The 18,792-nt window shown below is 39.9% G+C and overlaps 1 protein-coding gene across 1 annotated transcript in view; it reads right to left on the bottom strand.

Moving 5' to 3' along the window:
• Positions 1-18,792, bottom strand: part of TRIM66 (tripartite motif containing 66) — a 53,113-nt gene that overhangs the window by 12,202 nt on the left and 22,119 nt on the right. The window contains exons 5-10 of the mRNA XM_009890955.1: positions 18,182-18,298; positions 15,658-15,772; positions 14,132-14,278; positions 13,870-13,987; positions 11,645-12,534; positions 10,501-10,662 (exon numbers count right to left, since the gene is read on the bottom strand). Of these exons, the coding sequence (XP_009889257.1) occupies positions 10,501-10,662; positions 11,645-12,534; positions 13,870-13,987; positions 14,132-14,278; positions 15,658-15,772; positions 18,182-18,298 (1,549 nt within the window). The remainder of the gene's footprint in view (positions 1-10,500; positions 10,663-11,644; positions 12,535-13,869; positions 13,988-14,131; positions 14,279-15,657; positions 15,773-18,181; positions 18,299-18,792) is intronic.

Here is an 18,792-nt window from a genome sequence, read left to right as displayed (position 1 = left end):
GGGATCCTGACTTTTAACTTCCTACAATGAATGGGAAATCTAAGCATGTAGAATATTGTAGTAAATCAATCCTTGATATAAACCCTACTAGCTTCCATTAAGTTATTCCAGAAGAAGTAAGATTCAGATCAGAAATTTTATCATTTTATTAAAAAAATCATCAGATCACTTCATTCAGAAGGAGATTCAGAAGAAATAAGATTCAGGTCTGGCACAAGTGGATTAAACTAGGGTTACTGTTAATGATGCTGAAAACTTTATGCTAGTTAGTGAGTCTGTCGCATTAAAACCTAAGGCACTTGCCCTTTAAATATCATAGTGTAAATCCAGAAACATCCTACATGCATTAATGAGGACAGGATGTACATGTCTAGTTTCCAAAGAAAGGGAATATTTACCAAAGCCTTTGAAACAGTTTTAGCAACATGTATTTTCTACTGTCTCATGATTTGTCACTATCAAAACCACTGAAACACTGGTATGCAAAACAAAGCAAATCCACACATCTAGGTGATTCCCTTAAGCTGCCTTTCTACAAGGAATGTGTGACTGTACTGAAATCAGGACTCTTCTAGCATCCATATGAAGCAAATACAAGCAGTCTTAAGAAATATGCAGATCTTTGTCATTTGAATATGTAATTTTCCATTTATTTCATCATAGTTCTTTGGTGTTTCACCCTTGATAATTGACTGAATAAATCCTTTTCACATTTGACTACAATATAGTAAGGAGCACTCGTAATATAAATCAAGACAAAAGAAAAGTGTTCTTTGCATCTGAAATAGAGCTTAATTTCATTGCTGTACTTATTTTTCTGTTAGGGGCCTGTGACTTAGAAATGAATTTGAGACAGGACCCCTTTCCTAGAATTAAATAGTATTTTTCTCAACTGTTACTCCATTTTGGATTTTGATACGTTTGTCCATCTTAATCCAACAGTGGTAAAGACAGTAGTCTAGATTGAGCTGTCAGTTGTGCCTGTGTAAATCCTACATAATGCCAAAGCAGTCAGTCTTGAATTCCTGTGCTTGCAATGCATATCGCCTATGTGCTAAGAGAATGCTGCCCACAGACATAAATTTCCACCTAAGGATGTAATTTAATTTTCTTTTCATCAATTTGCAATAGATGCTACAGTAGGAGTTTTGCCTGAACAGTGACCACTTATATTCAATGAGACAAAATAGCCTGCATTTGAGACAGAAAGAGGTCATCTCTTCCACAGTGCTAGGGAAGGTTTGTGCCATTCACACAGTGCTCTAGTAAGTCTGTTTAAAACGGTCCTTCCATGTAGAAGGCACCCCAGCAAGTTCTGGGTCTCTGCAGCCAGGGTATTGGTCGTTTTCCTCCTCTTGAGGCAAATGAATGTCCCTGAATCTAAGCTGTCTGAGCTATAACAACTTCTTGGAACCAGCTAGTCAAACACGTTCTTCATACCTTACATTTGAGCTGAAAACTAGAATACAGCAAATGCATTGGTGGAGGCACAATTTTCCATATACTCTGTCCAATAGAGTATTCCTAAGAACACTCAGCTTTCAAACCAAAGGAATATAATGTAGGTCAGAAAGGAATCCAGCTTTCATGGTCACACATCCTAAAGAAGTCCACAAAGATAAAAAATGTTCATTTGCTGTCATAATTTGCTTGTGACAGGTTCCTGCACATGCAGGGACAAATGCGGCCTTTTCATTACATCACTCCTTTGATCACAAGCCTTTTTCAGATGACAAAATAAACACATGAATTGTTCTCATAACACTTACAGAAAATAAATAAAATAAGCAGAATTCACGCTTGAACGGACTAGATGGCCTGTAATCAGCCTTGCCCTTTCCCCTTATTCCAAAGTCCATTGTCAGCATTAATTAAGTCCCTGTGAGATAGTTAAATATTTATTTAGCCAGAGTCTCAAAAGCATGAAGCATCCAAAAATTCCTGTCTGAGTCAACAGGAACTACCTAATGCTGTCCTCCATCGGAAATGGGCATGCTGAGGCACATGAGTGGTAGGCACACCACCCAAAGCTGTATAGCAAGTTAACTGGAGACCTTGTGGCTACTCACTTCTTCTAATCACTAAATGCATCTTCCTTTACTTATGTTATGAGAGCATGCCGTAATCTATTACGTATTGAGACCTAACCCTGTGAAGACCTGTCTGTGTGTAACTGTATACACTGCAGGCGAAATATTAGCCCTACCAAGACAACAGTAGGATTAGTCCTGGCTTCAGTGAGACAAGTGAGACAAGTTCACTTACTGGGACTAGTTGCTGCTGCTCCCACTGCAGAAAAAAAGAAATAGACACACACGTAAGACTTTGTTATAACTAAAATTTTTAGAAAGGTGAAATTCAATTCCATTATATGGCTATATCTTTTTTACTCTTCTAGCTAGCATCAGTTTCTTCACAGATCTTTTTAGATTATATAAGCCAATATAAAACCTTACTCTTGTTAAAAAGAAAAAAGAGTAATGAGGCCATCAAACTGCCATCTGTCTTTCCCTTGGGGCAAAAGTTAATTTTGTGGTTATTTTAATGATGAAGCAACATTATGATCTTTCAGTGCAAAATATTAAAACTCACAGTTAAGAACAGACACATTCCATTCTGATCCATGGAGCTGCTGTCAAGTGTGAAGTGAACAATGCACTGGGAACAAGGCTCATTAATAGCCTATTAATTCACTCCCTAAAATAATCATTTCTTTTGCCATTAGCAAAAATTTCTCTTTTCCCTTGACAGTTCAGCTAGTTTTTGCAAATGGGATGCCTTTAAAGAATTGATCTCTGTTTTATAAAAGCTCTATTGCTTTTACATTGCACCCTTTGAACAACAACAAGTATTAATTATGCTCTTGGGTAGAGGGTGGCTTCAGCTGTAGGTTATTTGAAACTTGTGACATTTTAATGTACAGCCTGGCACATCAAACTACATCTGTGTCATTATAAATGGAATTCTCATTGTCTCATAATTAATTTTGGTCTGATGATCCTTATAATATAATGGCAGAAGCATCACCACCCCAAAATGCCTTCTACCACAAATTCCATAGCTATGGCAGTGAAAGGTAAGAAGAAAGAACATGCAAAGTGCCTTCAGAGAACAAAAAATAAATATATTGTTCAGTTCAAATATTTCTTTGATCACTGTTGCATTTAAAAAGGTCCAGTGTAAACATGCAGCACTAATACAGAAGAATTCTGAGAAGCAAATACTTACCTTGAAACACTGGGATTAGGATTTGTTAGGATTGTTTTGGCAAAGTCTCAAGGCTGTTGACATTAAGTGTCACAGATAAAGAAAGCTAAAACTAGGAACCGCCAATTCTCTTTGCTATAAGAGAAATAACACACTGCAAATGGTTGCAGAGTAATGAACGGCTGCTATTAAGTGGAGCAATCCCCCTGGCAGCTCATTATGCTAGGAGGTTAAACAAATGTACTACTCCAATCCAGTTGTTTAACTCACCACACACAGCAGCACTGATAACACAGTCTACACATGCTTCCTATTAGTATTTCCCAATTTCAGAATAGAATCCAAAGGTTTTCCTTTCCGTTTTACGAGAAAAAGGATCGAAATCTTCCTTAACATTTTGTCTGAACAAAGTGGGGCTGGCTTAAAGCGGAAGGAGGTAGAGACTGCATGAAGCAAGCAGCATCATGTTTTATTTATCCTTTTTTTCCAGGTCAAAGGAAAAGGTTTTGTTAAATTAACATTCTGGGAAATGTACCTAATTGCATTAAGCATGAACGCATTTGTGCTGTAAGCAGCTCAATTCTTCAATGTCAAAAAATACTCTGATACTTTAGCAATCTGCAGAACCCTAAATTCCAGGCTGTTATCATTATTTCCTTCACCTCTAATCCCCCTAAAATTAGTTGTAATTAGAAAAAAAACAGCAACAACAAACCCACCCCAATCCCAAGCTCAGATTCGAACTCCTAGGGTTGGGTATGAAATTATTATCACTTTCAGTCACTACGTAATCACAACATGCTCAGTGCAACACTAACAAAAATAAAACCTGTACTGTGCCCCCCCAGCCCCTCTCCCACAAATTTTGCATGCTTTTAAAGAAAAAAAAAATGCCATTAGGTAAGCATTTGCCACCAAGATGGAGAAGTTGTCATTAAGAGAGCTTAGGACAAATGTGTTGGGGCAAAATACCTTAGAATGCCACCTACAGCAGACTGAGATCAATTGTTCCCTCTGATAATCCTGGAGTAACAGCAGCCTCAGCATGTCAGAACCTAAAAGTTCACACGCATGAAGTCCCAGGAGAGGCTGAGAGGTCCCACCATGAACTGTCACTATGTTAGCCTTGCATGAAATGCCACCATTGCGTATGATTGGAAGAAACCAGAAGCCTCTCAGAGTGCTCTCAAGAGCGCTCCTTGGGTGGCATGGAATATTTTCTAGGATTTCCCTGTTTCACGTACTTTTTGAGACAAACAGAGCTCTTGAACCAAGAAGCTGGGATTTACTGCGAATCAAAAATACATACAAAAATCAGCATTGTAGCACTACACAAAACTTCCATGTGCTTGCACCTTGACTACTATTTCTGGTCACCCTGTCTCAAAAAGGATTTATCAAAACCACAAAATATAGGGAAAACGGCCAAAGATATAAAGGACCAAAGTATAGAACGGCTTCCATGAAAAAAAGACACTAAAGAGACCAGCAATTGCTTTTCAGTTTCAAAAAGAAATGTTTGAAAGGAAATTCAATATAGACCCATAAAATACGGATATTACAAAGATGGTGAATACAGAGTGATTATCCATTGGTTTTCCTAACACAAGAACTAGAAGGTATCCAACTGAATTATCAGGCAACAGACTTGAAGTAAGCAAACAGAGGAACTTCTCATGCAATGCAAAACTCAGTTGCTGCAGAATGCTGAGGAGACCAATAGTATTAAAATGTACTTAAGAAATGGATTAGACAAATACACAGAGGAGGGGTCCATGAAGAGCTGTAAAACCCAATTTTCTGGGTACAACCTTTAGTTCAGAAAGTCCATAAAGTGCTGGTTATCAGAAGCTGGGATAGCGTATCATCAAAGGATCAGTTTATATTTGTCTGTTTCTTATACCGTTTCCTAAGCATCTGCTACTGGCTACAGCTATAAATGAACAGATACAACTGTTCAGTAATAATTTACTAATACAGTGCATGATATATTCAGAGAGTTATTTTAAGCAGAAGGTGAAATAACAGCTCAAGGGGAGAAACCCTCAAAGGTTGCTAAGAAACATAACCAAACCTGAGTTTGACAAATGCAGTCCAATCTACTCACAACTGATCAGAGACCCAGAAGGCAGAACCACAAGTGCCCAAGCCAGTTAGGTTTTCCGGATGAGTGGGGATGATACAGTGTTTCACTGTCCAGGAGCCAACCCAACAGCTGGACAAGACAAGGAATCCTCCCTCCCAGAAGTAAAGGCCCTGCTCCTAACTAGAGAAAGGGGTGCACTTATGGAATCTGACGAGGAGAGATGTCCACCTGGCCCTGCAGGAACGCTAATGTCTGTTGCAGCAGTACCTGAGGCTCAAACTACAAATCTGTGCAATAGATGTACAGTAATTATGACATTTCTTCAAATGCTAGGTACAGCCTTTAGACCTCTTGTTCATCACAGCCACAAATTACAATTAGGTACATGTAAGCAAAACAGGGATTGTATGCCCTTTACTACTCCTGAAAACACAATTAGGCCAAAAATATCTTATTATTCTTGCCTCTGCTCCATAATAGATGACCTCTCCAGTCCTGTGTGCAAATTAATAACTCAATATCATACTATGTAAAAGCAACAGGAGGACCATATCATTGTAGAAGGCTGATAACCCTTTCCACAAAATTGTTAATCTAATTGAGTACTCATTCCTTTACACTGCAACTTAGCAATTCAATACCTTGTATAAAATATGTTTGCTAGAGCTTGCCATGATTCCCCAGAATAAAAGAGCAGCTATCACAAAAGTTATTCTGAGATTTGTCCTCTGTCTTGCTGGCATTCTTACTGGAGAGGCTGGATATTTGACAGTCATGGAGATGGAACAACTCCACAATCCAAAACAGAGGTCACAGGTACATGAGTGAAGTACACCAGCATGGGAGCATGAAGAGAAAATTATATCCATTTTGCACATAGACAGAAAACTTCCGTTTCTAGTGTTGCACTCTTAAAAGGTGCTAATCAAGCCCAAAGTTATGCTAAGTGCAGTACTTGACTTATATCAAACAATCGATGGTCTAAGTATAGAAACATTTATTCTGCACAAAAAATTCAATTCACAGAGAAAGAATAGTCAGAGGAATATACAGAAAGACAGAGAGGCTGACAAAATATCACCATTAATGTTCCAAAAACAGTGAAACAAATGAAAACAAGACCACACATACTTGAAGTTACATGTTTAGATACTATGCTATACACATGCATACAGAGTAGGTGGAAAGACAGGAATTACTCTGAACTTTAAGGCAGCAGTAGCCTCGATGCCAATGTTTCTGATCGGTATGAGATAGAAAACTCTACTTTATATGACTGGAAAACCAAAATTCTCTCTGCTCAGTGAAGCTAGATTTACTTTTTGTCCTGATAGATGGTGAAATGTAACACATGAGGACATTTTACAAGTGCATGAAGTGTTTCATCCTTGCTTCTCTACTTCTGCTTATCAATAACCAGCTTTAAATGTGAGGGACAGAAAACAGCACTCATCAGAATAACCTGAACAGGCGTTCTTTGAACTCAAAGGCACTCACGTGGGATACGAGTGCCTTACACCGTGGCGTAACGGCTGCACTAGCACATGCCTGGGATGATCTGAATAACGTACTTGTGGTTTCCCTGTTTATGAGTAATGTTGTGATCCCAAACTATTAATAGCATCTGCTCTATATTGCTTCACACAAACACGATCTCATATGCAGACAATTCATCTAGTTATCAGTCAATAGTATCAAATGCATACCATAACCATGTTTCAGAATTAATGCAGAGATGTTTAATTACATGAGCAATCAAGCCTTGCCCCCCCTCCAAAATAAAAGAAACCACTGGGCTAATGGAACTTTTATTTTTTGGTAGATCTTGGCAATCATATCACTAAACAGGTAATTCTGAGTTTTGCTACATCCTGGTTCGTACTGCTTTCTCTTTAATGAAAGAATCTCAGGAGCCAGAGAATGACATATTCTACTAGGAATGCTGTACACAACGAAGGCTGTCAGAGTTCAGCAGAACTGCAACACAAGGCCAACAAGTTCAATACCAATTATTCTTCAAAAGGCAGAATACAGTTCTTCAGGTAGCAAAAGGTTTCTCTACTATATTTTCCAAATGCATTATTTTAGACTTCTCCACATTCACTTTTTCCATGGCTTCCAAGAACTTGAGAGAGATGAAATGTTCTGAATACAGGCCATGTGAAAGTAAATGGACAAACACCTATACAGAAATTTTTGTCTGGACTTGAGTGTGAAAGTACTTACTCAGGTGAAACAGACATGGGAATGAATAGACACATCCCCTTGTTCTTAAATAGGAACTGATCTCCCATTTAAACCTAGATAGAATCTAATTGTCAGCAAAAGCAGTCAGACATCTTTAAACAGAATTCATGAAGAACATATTTAAAGGGTTTCCTTACTGTGCTGTTTCCCTTCATCATTCCTAATCAGCCATTGCCAGAGCTGTCAGTACATTATGACTTCATCCCAAACAGCTCATTACAAGAGAGAAATACAAGCAAAGATGGGGTACTCTAGCTGTTGAATGTCCTCATTTCTTCCAGAGAAATGTCCTCATTTCTTCCAGGAAACTAGTAAAAAGACAGATACATCTGTGCTTTCTGTACAAGAGCATACACTTCTCAGTACCATTAGAAAGATTTCCACCTTTTTTTCTTAGAAGAATCTTCCTGTTGCCTCCGTCTCAACTTGTACAGCAACAAAACAGCCCTTCTTCCTTGTTTTCTCCTCCTTTTCCTATCAGACTACACTAATCTCTCTCCTGCACAACTCTTTCCATTTTCTTCCTTCTTTCTGACTTTTCTTATTTAAGCTGTTGGTAGTAACCTTCCTTTACAGGTCCAGAAGACAAAGGACAGCTTCTTCAACATACATACAGAAAAAGTCCCTGAAAGCTAGTTGGTTAGCATCACCATTCATTTTCGTAACTAACTTTGAGAGCATGTCTGCATTACAAGAAAAGTATGTGCTCAAGTTCATGGTCTTTCTCAGGCTTTAAATACACATCGTAGGGTTTTTACAGTCATTTCCTAAAGTAAATGTAGCCCTATCCTATAAAATTTGCATAACTTTCTTCAGTCCTGTGCTCTGTCATCAGAGGTTAAGGGAGACCTGTTTCCACATGTGAAACCTCAGAGGCAAAGAGCATCATCTCAGAATGTTGTGATACCATCACACTGATCTAGAAATTCCATCACATCTACAGGATTAAGTTAGCAATTGCAGATTTCTTTGTAGCTTCCAAATCCGATTTGCATGTTGCTTCCAGACCACCAGTAATCATTGCCTTTCTGAGTCTCTACAATTCCCAGAAGGATCTCCAACAACACTCTGAATGGGTATTGCATCATAAACATTTTGGGTCAACAAACCACATACTAAAGAAAGATAAAATAACATCCTTTTGGGGGCTAGTAAGGAAAGACAAGTTCTTCCACAATATTCGACACACAAATTCCAAGAAAAAATATCCATGGAAGACTTCTACATAGTACACAACATGAGTCATACATTCAAGCATGAAACAGATTTGAGCAATCAGAATATGAAGTGCTGTTTGGAGTGTTTTAAACAAACTGTACGGAGAGGTAAAAGGTAGCTTCTCTGCCTCAAATACACAGGTGATATCCAGAGACAGCAAGGATCTACCGATAAAGACGAGCCCTCCTGGTTTTGTTTATGCTGCTTCTTCAATAGATAGGGCTTCCCAGTAGATGAAAGGATAAAAGCATGGCTGTATTATGTGCTGAATATTCTAGAGATACAGAAATCTATTATTTTTCTGCTTATACATGAACAAGGAGAAGGAGTATAACAGAACGACAGCTGACGACACCAAGCTGTATGGAGCAGTCGACATGCTGGAGGGACGGGATGCCACACAGAGGGACCTGGACAGGCCTGACACGTGAGCCTGTGGAAACCTCATGAAGTTCAACACGGCCAAGTGCAAGGTCCTGCACATGGGTCAGGGTAATCCAAAGCACCAATATAGGCTGAGCGGAGAACGGATTGAGAGCAGCCCTGAGGAGAAGGACTTGGCGGTGTTGGTTGATGAGAAACCCAACAAGAGCCGGCAATGTATGCTCGCAGTCCAGAAGGCCAAGCGTATCCTGGGCTGCATCAAAAGCAGGGTGACCAGCAGGTCGAGGGAGGTGATTCTGCCCCTCTACTCTGCTCTTGTGAGACCCCACCTGGAGTCTAGCTGTGTCTAGCTCTGGAGCCCTCAACATAACAAGGACATGGACCTGTTGGCGCAAGTCCAGAGGAGGGCCATGAAGATTATCAGAGGGCTGGAGCACCTCTGCTATGAAGACAGGCTAAGAGAGTTGGGGTTGTTCAGCCTGGTGAAGAGAAGACTCCAGGGAGACCTTCTAGCAGTTTTCCAGTATCTGAACAGGGCCTACAAGAAAGCTGGAGAGTGACTTTTTACAAGGGCATGTAGAGGCGAGGGGTAATGGCTTCAAACTGGAAGAGGGGAGATTTAGAATAGATATTAGGAAAAAAATTTTCACTATGAGGGTACTGAGACACTGGAACAAATTACCCAGGGAATTTGTGAATGCCCCATCCCTGGAAGTGTTCAAGGCCAGGTTGGACAAGGCTTTGAGAAACCTGGTCTAGTGGGAGGCGTCCCTGCCTATGGCACGGGGGTTGGAACTAGATGATCTTCAAGGTCCCTTCCAACCTAAACCATTCTATGATTCTAAGTAGTATATCCTTTTCAGACACCACATCTTCAGTAATAATTAGTGTTGTTATTTCCGGGGCAACTATTTTGAAGGATGCTTCTCAGGCCTGATTTGATCAGAATCTCTGACTCTTTTTCTTTTCTCTTTTTTTTTTTTTTTTCCTCAAATTAACTGCTGCTATTATGGTAGTTAGCAAGTCCTGATAGTTAAATCCCTAGAGATAGGGACTGGACAGAATTTGCTTAGTGAAAAAATAGGTCTTCTGTTTATTTACCAGTTCATCCTTAACAATCATGCCAGCCAGATCTAAACACTACCAGCTTATAGAACAGTTGCTGATCCTGACTACAGCACAGTGTAGGCACCTAACTGGGAGATGCACACTAGGTTAGGCTATGACCATCTTCCAAGATTTACAGGCTATTTTGTTGACATTTACCATATTAATCCCTTCAGCCATGCCATATTATATTCAATATTATCAACCCATGTTTTCCCTTTAAAATATTTTTTTTTAAAAGTTTTTTATACCTTTCTCACTGGATGGAAAGCTGATTGTTGCAATGTGCTCTCAGGGGCATGACTGCTGACACTGGCTTCTTCATCTAGTGACTGTGACAGGGAGGGACTATCACTTTTGTCAAGAGGAATTACAGGCTTCTGGGCATCGAGTCCAGTGGAATTCTCACAGACCTACAAATCACAATTAAGAAAGAAAGAAAAATGGTAACAAATTCATGTGAATTCACAGTATACACAATATGACACAACTGGAAATACTCTAAACCAACAAAGATGCTCAAAGTAAGCCTAAGTAGAGAGATAAATGACTAGAGAAAGATTTCTCTCAAACATTAAGGAATTTAAAAAATAAAAAAAAAAATCAATAAAGCTGCTGTACTGTACAGCTATTCCAAAAGTCTGCAGTCTGCCCCTACAGGTAAGCCACTTTGAGAGCTGTTCAAGGTGGGAACTCCACAGAATTTACACAATGGGAAGTCCCAGCCACCTTTCCACTGCAATCCGTGCTGTTTTGAATGAGTTTCAAAGCCACCTTATTGCACACCTTATTTGCCTTGTAGTTTGGATGCTCACCACCAAGCACTGTCCCTTTTTCAAAAGCAGGATTCTTACCAACAGAGGAAAGGGGGGGAAATTAGCCCTGCTGACAAAACTGTAACAGAATAGCATGTATGAATACTGATGAAAATCTTAAAGGACATGATGCAGTAGCAAGGGCAATGAATGGGAAATAACTCTCAGACTAAAAAATGGTGTTCTTCACTCTCTTTTCACTAATCATTCAGAGTCAAAAGGGAACCTTCTTCAAGGACTTGGGGCTTAAAGTTTCCAGTAAAAAGCAGTAGAAATGGACAGTGAGACTACTGCAGTCCTCCAGTTACCTATTCACAAAGGAGGAACGATGATGCTATTATTCTCCCACCTGCTGCTCACCTTGTCTATTCAGAGCTTCAGATCTTTGGGACACAGGCTGTTTATGCAGCACTTTACAGAAAACTGTGGCCCAGTCCACATGAGGCATGAAGCCTCTGCTGAATGCATAGACAAGACAACAACAGAAAGTTTAACCAAATACATGAAATATCAAAGGTGTCTCCCATTTCTAAGCTTACATTGACTAAACACAATAGGAAAGAACTTTTAGAGAACTTACTTGTGCTTCATCTTGGATTTGTTGCTGAACTGGGGCTGGCTGCCTCACTATGTAGTTGATTTGACCAACTATGGTCTGTTGAACATGCTGAGGTGGCTTGGCTTGGTTCAGCTGCAAGCTGGACTGTCCTTGGGCCTGCAGAAGAAGCTCCAGATCCTTTTTCATCTCCTCCAGTTCAAACTGGTGGTGCATTATGTCCAGGCTCTGCTGGATGACTTGTTTGTGGGTGTTCTCATTCTGACCTGATGGTGGTGACGCTGGTGGCAACTGCTGCTGCTGTGGCGGCTGCTGCAAGTGGTTAGATTTTATCTTCTGGAGATGACCAAGTTGTACTTGCACAGTTGATGTCTGCAAAGAAGCCTGTGTGCGGAATGGCTGTGGATGGCTCATGTGAACTTCCTGAGCCTCATGTGATACAACAGCGTAACCCAGGGGTGCAGTCTGCTGCAGCTGCTGGGATGGTAAGTGCTTTCCCATCCTCCCAAACACATTCTCTGGCTCTGACCGCGTCTGCTGTTCTAGCCCAGACTGTGTTAGCTTCATAGGCTGGGGGGTACCTCTTTGCTCTTTGTCATGTTGCTGCAGGCTGTACTGCAGAGGAAAGTGCTGCTGATGAAGTTCAGGAGGTTGTCGAAAATTTTGATGGCGGTTTATGTCTTGGTAAGAAGGCTGAGCTTTGTTTGGGTGAGGTACCCTGAGGCAGTGCGTGCAACACACAGGTGTAGGACACTGAACTGCAGATGGAAACTGATGTGGCTGGCTATTCACAGGGTCCAGCTTTGATGCTGCTGAATGGTGCCCATGATACAAGGAGGTCTGTAATCCTTGCACATTTCCACAGAGTAGCCCATCTGAGTGAGAAATGTGTCCACCTTCAATAGTGAAACCTCCTGGAAAAAACAGCAAATTTACTCACTCCTGTGATCTTGACAAATTTACACAATAAAAACTGTGAACACTGGTCATTTCCTTGTCATCATTTCAAATATAAAAGATATTCAAAAATCCTATCCAAACAGTCCTTCAACATACCTTCAAGACAAATTTTTCAAGATTTTTCAGTGATTTAAAATCACACCAAACTCTCACTGATGTCAGTGGAACTCAAGGTTGAATTACCAGCAAATGCTTTGAAAAATTGACCTCAACTTATTTTAACTGATGGATATGGCTTATACTTTCATTTTTTATTTAAGTATGAGCATATCTTCTCATGTATAAGCACAGCTACAAGAGACTGCTTCCAGGGTGAAAGTGACAAAACTAAGAGAGATTGATGTTATGTAGGTGAGAATTGTAAAAGCTAGAAATAGAAGTGACCTATGAACTGATCTTGTCCATGCTTTTAGTCAAGAGAAGGTTATTCCCTGTAATAGTTATGATAATGTTTTACCCCATCTAGTTTTAAATATCTTAAAATGGGAAGAGAACCAATCTTTTTAGACCGTTGATCAGCCCACCTAACTGAATTTACTGTAAAAACCTACTGCAGTTGGAAAATTTATAGCTGGTGGGAAACAAAGTCACAGTATGCACATTCATTATATAAATAACACTGTAATTATTACACAGTCAATGTCTTAAAGCCATCTTTGTGTCTGTTAATTGTAAGTGTCTCAAGCACAGCTCAGGTCCCTTGGCCACTAAGGATCTGAGGCATGACTAAGCCCAACTGCCCCTGGATAAGGCAGAGGAAATAGCATAAGGCCCACTGCAGATACTCCATTTCACCCAGGGTACTCCTTACAGGACTGCCAGAGTCACAGTGTTGTACAGAGCTATTGCTTGCTGGGACAGAACTGAATTACAAATACATTGGGCAAAGTCAAGGCTGTTTGATAGCCAGTGATGCTACATTTTAAGTAGTTTCAGTTAGAAGTTATTTATTTAGTTCTGCACAGTGTTTCCACTAAACTAGCAGTTGCGTTCCTACATTGTGATTTTGTAAGACCATCCAAGTTAATATTTATAGAGTATATTTCTAGGTAATGTTTATAAGGTAATATTTATATATAACAATGTCTTTTAATAGATGAATTGGTATAACTGGAGGGAAAACCAGGAAAGTTCAGCCACACTAGCTTTTCTTCAGAATGTGACAAGAGGTACAAAACTGGAAGTCAAAATAAAAAAGGAGAGCACTTTAGGGAAAGTATTGCATTGTCTGTATGAGTCTGGTCTAGCTTTGGGCACTTGCCTAATAAACAACAATGTATTTTTCTTACCAAAACCAGACAGTTGTTTAGTCCAGTAGGAGGGATCCCAAGTAAATCTGATCTTCATAGGAGAGCCTATGTCTGTATTACAGTTTGTCTCTAACAAGCGCTGGATCTGAAATACAATCTGGTGACAAATCAAAGGATGATGATTTTATTCACAAATATAAGATCATAAAAACATTTTATTTGAGAAACATTAAATTCTTAAAACTGTTCTCACATTTACTGCACAATTTCAATTTAATGAAAAAATAAGTATTGCTCTTACCAGTTCTTTACTAAAGAGAAATGGGATGCTGTTTTTACTGCACACTGCCCAACTGATGAAGTTCTGCACATGTTCTACCTGTCTGCTTAAAACCACAACACTTTGCAGTTGTTGCTCCAATTTCTGCTTCCTTTCACTGGTGATTTTCTGTTAATAATGTGAATCAGTAGAAGATAGTTGTCATTCTTCAGACACACATAATGCATATAGTCATTGGCATTACATTATGCATCATTTGCAGGGACGCTTATTTAGAATTCTCTTTAAACCACCAATCATAAAAAGAAAGCAAATCCTATTCAACAGATATGTCTGAATTCAGGAAGAACAATGACTTCTCCAGCAGCAAACAACCTACACCATTCTGGCCTTGGTGTAACAGAATAACATAACCCAAAAAAGCTGTAGAAGTTGGATCAAATTTGCACCTGGACCACTTTCTTGTCTCTTACAATACACAACAGAAGAGACTCAAGAAAAAATATAAAAAGAGGGGAAGCAGGCATCATTTTCTCAGAATGGTCTTCCTGCCTCTGGCAATTCATGATTTAGGGACCATGAGGACAGAGGTTACATTATCACCCTGAGTGTATTTTTCTATGAATTTGTCTAATTACTTTTGAAGCCATGCACAACATTTTGTGGCAAGGAGTTCCATGCTTGTTTACCATTTATGTGAAGAACAATCAGCCATTGTTTGATTTGGACCCGGCACCTCCCAATTTCATTTGATGCCCCCTACACGCACTTCAACAGAGCACTGTGCATATACTTCAAGTGTATGCACAGTTTGGTCGTGGTTATAGATAACTCAGACAAACGCTGAAATGTTGTCAAAACACATGAACACTGAATTTACTTAATGATTAATCATACTGAAACGAGAACATACATTTCTCTTTTTTGTAAAGCTGAGTAGCCATATTTGAGTTAAATATGTAAGTTCAAAGGTAGCCAGCAAGTGCTGAGTGCCTTGTCTTTCCAATACCTGCTAAAATTACCCAAGAATAACTGAGAACTGGAAATTCTGATCAGATCTGATAGCAATGTTTGCGCTCAGCACATTTCAAAATAAAATCATATATACTTCAACGGGGCATCCAAAAACCCGACGAGTCAAAACTGCAGGCTCTGTTACAAAAAGTAGACCAGAGGATCATTTTCAAAACAGGATATTAAATGTGCTGCTAGTGGTCTTCTACAACTTAAACGTTAATACCAAAAGGTGGTTTGTTTTGCAAGTACTCAAAAAGTGCACACATATTCTCTGTAAGTGCATTAGAAAATGTCATTAACTCATGATAAGCATTTTGCCACTCCATCCTGAATCTTTGTCAACCATTGATTCCACATAAAATTCTGGAGAGGAGGGGGGAAAAAAAAAAAAAAGAAAAAGAAAAAGAAATATTTGAAAACATAACCAAAGGGACAATAACCCTCACAGTCTCTATTCTTTCCATTGGCACTAGGATTAAATGTAATTTCGTTTAATTTCCCAAGGTATCAAAGAAACTAGCCTTACTTACTTCAAGTTGTTCAAGAAGGATGTTTGTTCGTTTATTGATTTCATTCATCAAAACCATCTTGGCCATTTTTATTTGATTTTCTACCTTTTTGTATAAATGTTTTACTTCAAGCAACCTATGGGTAAGAGATATACATCCCTGGATGAGCCAACTGGTATGTCATTTGTTCACAGCTTAGTAGTTATTTGTTACAAGAACTGATCTAACTATTGACAGTGAACTCCAATGAAGGTTGTACCATTTCCCGTAAGTTCTCCCACACTTCTCTTCAAACATAGAATCGTAGAACCATAGAATGGTTTGGGCTGGAAGGGCCCTTTAATAGTCATCTAGTCCACCCCCCTGCAATGAGCAGGGACATCGTCAACTAGATCATGTTGCTCAGAGTCCCATCCAGCCCGACCTTGAATGTTTCCAGGGATGGGGCATTCTCTCGGGGCAACCTGTTCCAGTGTTTCACCATCCTCATTGTAAAAAATTTCTCCCTTATATCTAGTCTAAATCTACCCTCTTTTAGTTTAAAGCCGTTACCCCTTGTCCTATCACAACAGGCCCTGCTAAAACATTTGTAACCATCTTTCTCACAAGCCACCTTTAAATATTGAAAGGCTGCAATCAGGTGTCCCCAGAGCCTTCTCTTCTCCAGGCTGAACAACCTCAATTCTCTCAGCCTTTCCTCACAGGGAAGGTGTTCCAGCCCTCTGATGCTTTTTGTTGCCCTGCTCTAGACCGTCTCCAACAGGTCCATGTCTTTTCTGTGCTGAGGGCTCCAAAGCTGGACACAGTACTCAAGATGGGGTCTCATTAGAGCAGAGTAGAGGGGCAGAATCACCTCCCTTGACCTGCTGGACACCCTTCCTTTGATGCAGCCTGGGATGTGGTTGGTCTTCTGGGGTGCAAGCACACATTGTCCAGCTTTTCATCCTCCAGTACCCCTAAGTCCTTCTCAGCAGGGCTGCTTTCAATCTCTTCATCCCCTAGCCTGTGTCAATACCGGGGCTTGCCCCAACCCATGTGTAGGACCTTGCACTTTGCCTTGTTGAACCTCACATGGTTCGCATGGGACGACTTCTCAAGCTTGTCCCTCTGGACGGCATCCCGTCCCTTAGGCATGTCAGCTGCACCACTCAGCTTGAAGTCATCTGCAAATTTGCTAAGGGTGTACTTGATCCCACTGTCTGTGTAGTTGATGAAGATATTAAACAGTACTGGCGTCAATACAGACTCCTGAGGAACACCACTTGCCACTGATATCCCTCTGGACATTGAGCTGTTGACCACTACCCTCTGGATCTGACATGCTAATGAAGACTGACTCTCTCAAACATCATGCCAAGAACAGTCTTAGTATTTTGTCAACAAACACACACAAAAGCCATATCCAAAAAACTTTCACTCTATACTACAGTATAAATAGTATAAATAGATTTGTACTCTTTCAAGGTGTTTGAAATGGTTTTATTAATGCAGAAAAGAGATCCAACCACTAACAAATACATAATTAGTAGCTGAAATGCTGTTCATATAATGAAATATTTTCATTTTTATACTAGTCTTGACTAGAATTGCAGTTTGTTTTGATGTTTCTTGAAGAAAAAACCCAACACAATTCTGGGTTGCATCAATAAGGGCATCACCAGAAGAGATAAAAAAGTCATTATCCCACTCTGCTTAGCACTTGTCAGGCCACATCTGGAATACTGTGTTCAGTTTTCGTTCCCACTGTACAAAACAGATGTGGACAGGCTGGAGAGGGTCCAGAGAAGGACCACAAAGATGATCAAAGGACTGGGAAGTCTGCCATATGAGGAAAGGCTGCGAGAATTGGGTTTGTTCGGCCTTGAGAAAAGAAGGCTTAAGGGAGACCTTATCACCGTGTTCCAATATTGAAAGGATGGCTACAAAGAAGATGGAGATTCCACGTGACTCCTTGCAAAAAGGCAAAAGATGAGGGGTAATGGGTACAAGTTACTCCTGGGGAGAATCCAATTGGATGCAAGAGGAAAACTTTTCACAATGAGAACAATCAGCCATTGGAATAATCTCCCCAGGGAAGTGGTGGATTCTATATCATTGGACACTTTTAAGATTCAGCTGAGCAGGGTGCTGGGCCATCTTGTCTAGACTGTGCTTTTGCCAGGAAAGGTTGGCCCAGATGATCCTTGAGGTCCCTTCCAACCTGATATTCTACGATTCTGTGATTCTATGAAACACGGTATTTTTAAAATAGTCTTCATTTCTAATCTTTTCAAATTGTAGTTTGGAAACAGATTATACAAAGAAATCTTAACTCTGAAGTCAGCTGTGACATGCCTTATAAGGACTAAGGAATCATGTATTACAATGCCATGACTTATAAGTACCACTTAAACACGAATGTGATATTTTTAATCTTATTATTTCCCACCCTCCAAGAAAAAAAAACGTAGCATCTGCATTTACTCCTGTTAACCTACTTTTAGTGAAAATAATATTTTTACTGCTCACCCACTTTCATGAAAAAGAATAAATAAAATGCAATTACCTGTCTTCAACCTGTTTAGCTGAAACCTGAATCCCATTTTTTTTCTCTTCCACTTTAGTTATGACATTTTCCAGGATAACCCTCTGATTTTGCAAAGCTTCATCAAGATGTCTGAACCTGTGAAAGAAGGGGAAATTCTCACACCATGTTTGTTTTCTGTTGGTAAGTAATCAACTTAATACCTGTCTGGACATGGTCCCCTGTTGCTTTCCCACGACAAATGTTCTCTGTCACAGCTAAATTTTATCACCCCTAATATAGGCAGGCTCATCTCACAAAGTGTCGCTGTGTATAGACAATTCCTTACATGGCTCACACTCTTCCACAGGCAAGCAGCATGCTTAAGCTTTGGTAACTCTGGTCGTGTACAGCCATCATGTCTTTGACAAAGACAAACAGAAGTGTTTGAACCATGCTAAGTATTGAGTTCAACTTGTGCCTTTGAGCACAATCATGAAGAACTACGTGCATGCGTAGTATCTGGACAGACAATACAATTGAGAAGGTACGCACTGCTGAGAGCAGTGAGTGATCCTGTGAGGGCAGTAACCCACACGTTACACTGCTTGGGCACAAGACAACTGAAATGAGTTTGTTGTGGCTTTTAAATT

The sequence above is a fragment of the Charadrius vociferus genome, unplaced genomic scaffold (genome assembly GCF_000708025.1).
Source record: "Charadrius vociferus isolate BGI_N301 unplaced genomic scaffold, ASM70802v2 scaffold248, whole genome shotgun sequence".
Lineage (NCBI taxonomy): Eukaryota > Metazoa > Chordata > Aves > Charadriiformes > Charadriidae > Charadrius > Charadrius vociferus.
Note: the sequence above shows the minus strand (reverse complement) of the source record. Positions and strands in the feature narration are given on the sequence as shown.